Source organism: Musa acuminata, chromosome BXJ2-2 (assembly GCF_036884655.1).
Source record: "Musa acuminata AAA Group cultivar baxijiao chromosome BXJ2-2, Cavendish_Baxijiao_AAA, whole genome shotgun sequence".
Classification (NCBI taxonomy): domain Eukaryota; kingdom Viridiplantae; phylum Streptophyta; class Magnoliopsida; order Zingiberales; family Musaceae; genus Musa; species Musa acuminata.
In genome coordinates this window covers 18292406-18300781 of record NC_088339.1, presented here as the reverse complement: position 1 = coordinate 18300781, position 8376 = coordinate 18292406, and the positions used below count along the sequence as shown (strand labels likewise).

The following is an 8376-nucleotide window of genomic DNA, read 5'->3' as shown; positions in this document are numbered from 1 at the left end:
TCCTTTCAAATGTCAAACTATTTTTGTGTGCTGCTGATTCTTCTCCCTTTGACATGGATTTGAGAGGTAGCAAAAGTTGGAGATAATTAGAACAAGTATTTTTTTTTTTTGGGTCCATTAAGTCGATTGGTGTTGCAATCAATTTTTTTTGTATTTGTACCAAACTTGCATGCCCTGTCGAATTCATCACAACAACATCATCATCATATTGAGAAATTTAGAATGTTGTTGGAAGAGGAAATAGAAACTCATCGTTAGGTTTTACTTCTGACCTACCATAATAAGACTAGCGTAAATAATTTAGACCACCTAATAAAGAATACATTTGACATTACGATCTCATCCCAAAGAGTAGCAAAAACAAGTAAGACTCTCAGGGTTTTATCTTTCGAGAATTGGATGCTGACAATTTAGTAAAAACAAAAAAAAACAAATAAATTAAATTTGCAGAGAATTAATGTATGCAGTCACTATGCAAATTCGTGTTTCTTTATTTCTTTCCACGCTTGAAAACAGCACCATGCAAGCAGATGTTTCTCTTGTAAACGTAAGCCAAATTACAAGTTTTTAGGCATGACAAGATTAGAATCAGATGCAATCAAAGATGCACAACAAATGCACCGATTATACTAGTATTTCTTTTAGCTTCCCCACCACAATCACATCCCATCCGGACAACTTTTGGAGGTATAAACACTGGTGTAGAACACAGAAAACACAAGGTTTTTTACTCTCATTCTAAGGTTCTAAAGAGCACAAGCAGTTAAATGCTTGTTCTCCAACAAATATTTAAGTTGTTCGACAGCTCCAGCAATTTACAAATAGATGGAATGTTAACCAACATTGGAAGAGCAAGGCATCGGAACTTAACCAGCCGACGGCCCACGCAGCTTATTAGCAACATAGAGAAGGTGACTGATGTTTGTTGATGGATAATTCTGCAACAGCTTGAGGTTGGAAGTGAAATCACCAGCCAACAGACGTCTCCTAACCAGAATCAACATGGCACAACATACTCTGAGTAATGTTTCCTGCAATTACGAGGACACATTTTGTTAACCTTTGAATAATGATGGACCTCTGATCTCACAAAACGGCTCCACGAGGGAAGATGGTAATACCTGAGGACCTTCCGGATCACTTAACAGTGTATCCCAAATGTGAAGGCTGTCCGCAAAATTGAACTCTTGAGTCAAAAGCAGTGTAATCCATCTGAATGCATAAAACTGGGGATTCACCTTCAAAATTCATTTCCATCACTTATACACCGTGTTTCAGCATAACTTAATTATATGAAGAAATCAAGGCAGGCATCCAAGTCATATTAGCAGGTAACAACAGTCGAACCTCTAGAAGTTTTTACCACAAAACCACTATTTCAGAACATTTAATGTGAGAAGTTAGTGAATCCTTCTCCTTCTTCTCCAGACTGTTATGCCTTGCAATTCCCAGTGTGGTAAATAAAATCAAGGGCCTGAAGTCGTGTTTGAAACAACAGAGTGAAAACACTATGACGCCTGCCTCTAGAGACAGTACAAGGAAGACAATACAAATGACAGTGTGTGTAAACTGCTGAATAGGACAAACCTAGCTGGACCTAAGAGAACACTGACACCATAGACAAACTGGATAAAAAAGAAGAATGATAAAAAAGATAATATCGGAAGCAAAGGTTACAACAAAACAAGAAAAATAGAAAGCAGCTTAAAGAAATAGTAAAAGAGACTTGAGAAGGCAAAAAATTCAAACGATCATCTTTAATTGTTTAAAACGGTAATAACAGAGGAGATAAAGGATGAGCTAGAGGAGATAACAGACAAGGAAAGAGTGATATAATTAGAGGCTACACAAATCAGAAAATGTTACAGAAGAAACCAAAATGGGTTCTTGCTTTTGTAGTCCAAAAGCACCGAGTTAGCTTAACTAAAACTTCCTCTCTACTTATATGAAGAAATTGCAAACATTTATGAAGTGGTTGATCCATGAGTGTCTGATATCACTAGTTACTGAGCTGTTGGTAGATTGACATGCAGTATGGATTACTATGTGTTCCACAATCAAATTATCATTCCAGAGACAAACAGCAAAGACACACCTTTAGTCACCAAGTCGAACAAACCCTTATGATAAAACTATCAAAATAAATTGATATTTGAAGAAAAAGAATGAGAGATGAATAATGGAGTTAGTTTCTGGATGATACTCAAAATAATTGCAGATAGAAACACAAAAATAAATTTGGTACGTTCTCTTACTTTCGTTGTAATCTCCAGATGACGCCAAAGCTCTCCATCATGTTTCTTTAGTAGCTCTGATAGTTTGGCAATTGTAGAACGAATGCCAACTACACTATTGTCAAGCTTTTGACAGAAATTGTCCCTAAACCCACTCAGTAACTCAACAAAACAAAAGAAAGCATCTGCTTCAGCATATGCCTGCAACCAAGTATGTTAAAGTTTAAGAGACCAAAGAAAATCAAGAAAATGATTCAATGACACAAAGTAGGATTAAAATAAATGAATGTCATTGAGAAGAAAAGAAACTTTGATTGCAAAATAGTTGTTTATTTCTTCCTAGTTAAGTTTCATATAATTTACTAACAGATTTAGAAAGACAAAACAATACACCCAGTCAGCAGACTGCATCTGATGCACTCAGCTGTAACCTGGACCATTCTACTTAAGAAACACACTGATGATACAGCTGCATACTTATTCCCAAGTAGTATCCAACAAGAGTAATCTAATATGTAACAAACAGTACAAAATAACAATCTTGAAAGAGTAAATCAAAAAAACCAGTTGATATAACCCAATTTTGTTGGTACATGAATTTTCATGCTTCAGTGTTACCTTAGAGAGGTAAGAGAACACTGCTAGTCAAAAGTTGGTGCAAAAAGACCAAATATTAAATTAGGAAAAGAGAACAAGTTATAATATACATGAAGTTGTATACTCTATTTGCCAAAGGTATACCACACCCATATGAATAGCACCTCACGAAACTTCCAGATCTTTAGAAGTGATTATTATACGGATTTAACTCCTATATAACTCCAGCTCACTTTAAAGCTAAAATGACTACCTAAGCAGCTGTCCACACAATTAAGTCAACCATTATACTATTTCAAATACATAGACAATTAATAAATGTTAAGAAGGGTCCATAACATGCAAAATAGCAATGGTCTGTACTCAACACAACTGAATCTTCAATATAATTGGTGATGAAATACATGTGGAAGTAGAATACCTCATACTGTAGTGGACTGAAGATACCAGAATTTTCACTCTAAACTCAATATAACTTATATGAGTTGACCACAATTAACTGCCTGTATAATAGATTCTACCGAAATAATACATGAAGTTTGTACACTGTTGAATGAATATTTGAGATAGTTCCAGAATGGACCATAAAGCCTGAAACTGGCAGTTCACTTGAATACGATGAGATCCGGTGATGAATAAAAGTATTTTGCTGCTTAAGGGGAATAACCTATTGTAATCTAGCAGTATTCATTTCAAGAAACATGAAGCAATTATTTTGCAAAGAGTGACACACTAGGAGTTTCATAACACATACAGCATTATTTTGATCTGGATCATTTCTGAACACATAGAAAAGAGGTGCTAAGACTTCGTTCATCCCTTGTACATATCTTATTCCCGGATTCAACTTTGCAAAGATAATCAGTATGTGCCTCAAGGCCTCCTGGAATTAATAGAAATTAATTCATTAGTCTAAACAAGTTAAGAAAAGTGACTCTTCATTAACTAAAAAGGCTTGCCTGATTAGACTTTGCAAGGGATGTATCCCCGCTGAAAAAATGCATGTCAGGATGAGTGCGCTTTACATCTCGATCAATCTGTTCTATAGTCTCTGTATCCTGAAATTATGACATATTAGAATTAGATTTACATCCAACTATTTGTAAAAGAAAATTGAAACAAAATAATAAAGCATAACAGTGTGTGGCAACTTTTATGGAGCACCCTAGTTCTGTCATTTCTACAGAATTAGTCCATGACTAAATGACAATAGCTTATAGAGCAATGTTATCATGATGTGGACATGACCATCACTATATAACTCAGGTAAACGTCAGATCGCATTAACCCCATAAACAACCAACAATTAATTAGAACTTATAAAACAACACTCCAGAGAAATAATGTTTCAGACTTGCCGCTTCACCTTGCTGAACATTTGGTACCAAAACACATGTTAAAAAAAAAAAAAAACAGTTTTGCTCAAGAAAGATTTTGCCTTTCCTTAGTTCTCTAGGAACTTATTATTATTTGGCAAAAAAATGTTTACATATGAAAGTTTACAAGAAAACAACATGTCACATTCTTATGCAGTAACATCAGGATCTTCCATATTCTAGGTTTATGAAAATGGATATCCTGACAAAAGCTCAGTTTTTAACTCTAATGAACTCGTTTGAGAAATACATAAGCCTCAGGTGGCTCTTAGCATCAACTTTTTTGTTACCGTCACATGATTCCTCTGTATGCAAGCTGAGTATTTCTCACAAAAGTTAGGTCATGTGCGAGTAGTTCCAATTGAGTTCATAAGCCAAAGAAGTCCACCGAATAGCCAGTTCAGTGATTAAAAATTATTCATTCATTTAACCAAAGTTAGGTTGTGTGAAGGTTCTTCCAATTGAGTTCATAAGCCAAAGAAGTCCCTGAATTGTAATTAATACTCTATGATGTTTTGACTTTTGTAATCTTGAACATATGGTTCATGCCTAAAAGAGTGTAATAAGGTGGTTGATCACCAAATGAGAGCAGGCAGGATTCCTTTGTTTGTTTCTTTTTTTAAGATAGACTTCCATCTATTCTAGAGTTCCATACAAGGTTTATTTTTTATAGCATTTTGCAATTCAATTTTACCCCAAAGAAGCATTAGACTATTTTATCCAATCTACATACTTATATGCATTAACTTTCAATAGCCAAAAGTCACACTCATGCATGCAAAATCACAGCTAGTTGATGATACAAAAGGCTCCTTGAAAACTTGATTACAGAACACTAAAGTGAAAACTCTCAAGATAAACTATCCATGTCAACACTCATATTTCCACTTGAGAACAAGACTGGAACAAAAGTATAAAGGATCAACTTCATCTAACCAATCACAACAACAGGTTCTGTCGGAGCCAAATGCCTTACCTGGAAGAACTGATTCCATACACTGGTCTTCCCCAAGCTCAAAGGATGCTCATCATGTGTTATTTCAGATCTCATCAGAAAGCCACAACCTCCACTTTCCATCCCTCCATTTTTGTGGCCAGTAGATTCTTCCAACTTTCGTGCCATTTCTGACTGACTAACAAAACAAATCTATCAAAAATTCCTGGTGCAACCATGAAAAACAAACACCAAAGCAATCATAGTTCTAAACTTCCTTTCATTATCAGAAATTTCCATGAGCCACATACATCTCAGATATCAAGAAGTAAACCAGCAATCTTGAGGCCGATAGGTCCATGGATATTGAGTTCATAATCTCAACAAATAAATAGCGGATTAAAGGATCCTCAAGAAGACTTACGGGGTTCACCAAAAACTCCTCCTTAAAGTCCTTGTACTGAGCCCGCTTCCTGTCTAATTCTTGCACCCAGAACTCATGATCGTTTGGCAAATAACCTAGGAGAAGCTGTTCAGCACCATGTAAAAAGATGCTACTTCAAGAACATGAAAATGAAAAGATTGAATCTATCTGAATAAATGACAGTGCATTACCAACTAACAGATTTTTTAAGAGCAAAATAAGCATGAGAAATCATATAAAAATAATAATATCCGAGTAAGAACGAAACATGTGACCTAAATGTTCAAGTGTTCCAGAACCTCAGCTTTCCGTTTCTGACTAATTAGGGGAATCCAACCAAAATCCAACTTTTGAGGGGAATCAAGCATAAGAAATCATCAGATTTACAACACAGTAAACTAAGAATGTGGCAAAAGTATGAATTATTTTGGGACCTTCCATATTGTCGACCGAATTCCAGCTCCATCCGGAATGCCCTGCGAGGACAACCTCCTCAATTCTCCAATATTTACAACCTTCTTCGATATCTGAACACGAATTCGACACCCATAAGCAAATCCTAACCGAAAAGAATCGAGATCAAAGCAAACAGCAACAACAAGAGAAGATGTATGTTCTACTTCGGCTAAGAGCTGGGACTGGCGGGAGACCTCCTCCTGAGCCAACCGCGAAGGGCTCGGATCCTCCGGCGGAGTTCCGCTAGAGGGCCTCGGGGCCTCCACCGGAGCGGGAGGTGGCCGGGAGGGCTGCGGAGGCTCGGGGATCGGAGCTCGGGTGGGGGCTTCCGGCTTGGGAGCCGGCGGCGAGCGGGGGAAACGATCGACGGGACACGGGGCGGCAGAGGCGGAGGATGATGACCAGAGCGAGCTGTTGAGCCACTCAGGGACGCCTTTCTTCCCCATTGCCTTGGCGTTTCCCCTGCCGTTTCACGGCGCAGCGGCGACTATCGGGAGCGTTCCGAGGTCCGTCTATATACCCAAGAACCGAGAGGAGGGCATTCTTGTAAATAAGTCCTTACAAGGAGATGCGTGGCGCGTTTTGGTTCGTTGAAAAAGCTGTTCGCTGCGCGAAAAGGAGCAACTCACGCAGAGGTCACGTGGGTTTCCCTGCCTAAACAGAGGATATTGTTTTCCACTCAATGGCTTTATTTATATTTAGGGATGGTGGGTTATCCCTTTGGCATTTGGATTTATCTAAATCATTTATTTAAACCACAATTATATTTTAATTAGGATTGAGATAAATTTTGATTAAAAAATAGTAAACCTAAATTGATTTAAACGGAGGGATAGATATTTTAATACGAGAATTATCTATTATCATCCTTTTTTATTTTTAGTAAAAATAGGAGCCAATGAATTGAGATACTAAAAATCCTTATCACATAATTTTTACTAATACATAAGGTCTCGAACCCTTAACCTTTATAAGTGAATTTGATATATCAATTATCATATCAATTTTCTTAAAAAATTTATGGAATGAGAATTAAAATCATCAACCTTCAATAAATATTATATATAATCTGATACATCACTACCAATTTTAGATATTTATCATTATATTATTAAATAATAATAATAATAATAATAACAATAATATCTTGACACTCTCATGAACTTATGGAATCTATTTCTAACATATTTAGAACCTGGCAAAACTTTCATTCATTTTCTTAGTGTCATTTGGAGCTTACTAAAAATTTTCTTAGAGTAATAAACATAATTGTAAGGGGTGTTGGTGGTAAAGATGTACATATGATGAAAGTTACTTTGCAATGCTAAATACATTTATCAATATCTTCTTACTAATTCCAAGTGCATTTGGGTTAAGGTGATTAAAGCCAAACATGATATTATTAATCCTTGGGACATTAGGTCTAATGTTACAATGAGCTTATCTAGTCTTGTTGGCATTTGAAAATTTACTATATGGTTTTATGAAGTTTGTTGGAAGGGTTGACTTTTAATAAATGTAATTTTAGATAATTAAATTTTTGATATTTCTTTTGTTACAAACATATATTTACAAACAATAGCCAATGAGATAATGCTTTTGGTTTAATAAATTTTGAGAAATAAAATTTGTAATATTGACTTTATCTCTTGATCAGTGTGAAGCTTTTTTGGTTTTGGAAATCAAATTTTCGAGGAATTGCTTTTGACCAAATCAGCTTTTCCTTTAGGATAAAATATTATTGTTGGAAGCTTTCAGTTCCTATCCCAACTTAAAATTTGCAATTAATTTCTTTTGTCCCGGAGTCTATTCTACATTGCTTCTTTCAGAATACATTTTCTTCTTCTCTTTAAATGATTCTCCAACAACAATCGGGCATTCATTTCCCACCCCCTTGTATGTATATACATACATACATACATATATATATATATATACATATATTTATTTATTTATTGGAATATCACTCGAACGTTTTAATTGATGATTTGATGTAAGACACTTGTTATGGCAACGTTGAGTCTTAAAAAGATGAAAATATTGTAAAACTCGTTTTCTTTTGTGGAATACCGATGGCGTTGTGCTGATGTGCCGATGTTGACTTCTTGCGCTATGAGTTGATCCTTTGGGATTGAGTTTGCTTGGGTGACGCATTAAGCAACAGGCATTGGAAGGAACATGACGGATACAGAGCAAATATTTTCTTTGAATGGGACTCACATGGTGGTGGAGTCATAATTACGACTACATATTATTATTAATCGGAGGTTGACGGAGCTCTTAGATAGATAGCGAGGAGGTGAAGAGTTTGCGCAACAAAAGATTGGTATATCCATTGAATCAACCAGAGATCAT

At 35.9% G+C, this 8376-nt stretch overlaps 1 protein-coding gene across 2 annotated transcripts; it reads right to left on the bottom strand.

Moving 5' to 3' along the window:
* Nucleotides 1-593: 593 nt before the first annotated feature.
* LOC135605189 (TBC domain-containing protein C1952.17c-like) lies at nt 594-6518 on the bottom strand. 2 transcript variants are annotated; one of them, XM_065094980.1, is made up of 9 exons: nt 6186-6518; nt 6000-6092; nt 5566-5670; nt 5184-5336; nt 3791-3889; nt 3586-3714; nt 2256-2435; nt 1122-1238; nt 594-1031 (listed from the first exon to the last, which is right to left on the bottom strand). In XM_065094980.1, the coding sequence occupies exons 1-9, from the start codon at nt 6465-6467 to the stop codon at nt 867-869; spliced, it is 1323 nt and encodes a 440-aa protein (XP_064951052.1). In that variant the 5' UTR covers nt 6468-6518; the 3' UTR covers nt 594-866. The 2 variants fall into 2 exon arrangements, with proteins under 2 accessions (XP_064951052.1, XP_064951053.1); XM_065094981.1 differs by having other exon boundaries at nt 894-1031; nt 1122-1212.
* Nucleotides 6519-8376: the final 1858 nt, after the last annotated feature.

Excerpts from the sequence above, each read along its gene's own strand:
- LOC135605189 (XM_065094980.1), bottom strand. The coding sequence starts at position 6,467 with ATGGGGAAGAAAGGCGTCCCTGAGTGGCTCAACAGCTCGCTCTGGTCA. Across the intron at positions 5,671-5,999 it reads TTCGGTCGACAATATGGAAG|CTTCTCCTAGGTTATTTGCC; the intron begins GTCCCAAAATAA and ends GGTGCTGAACAG. Across the intron at positions 5,337-5,565 it reads AGGAGTTTTTGGTGAACCCC|TCAGAAATGGCACGAAAGTT; the intron begins GTAAGTCTTCTT and ends TTTGTTAGTCAG.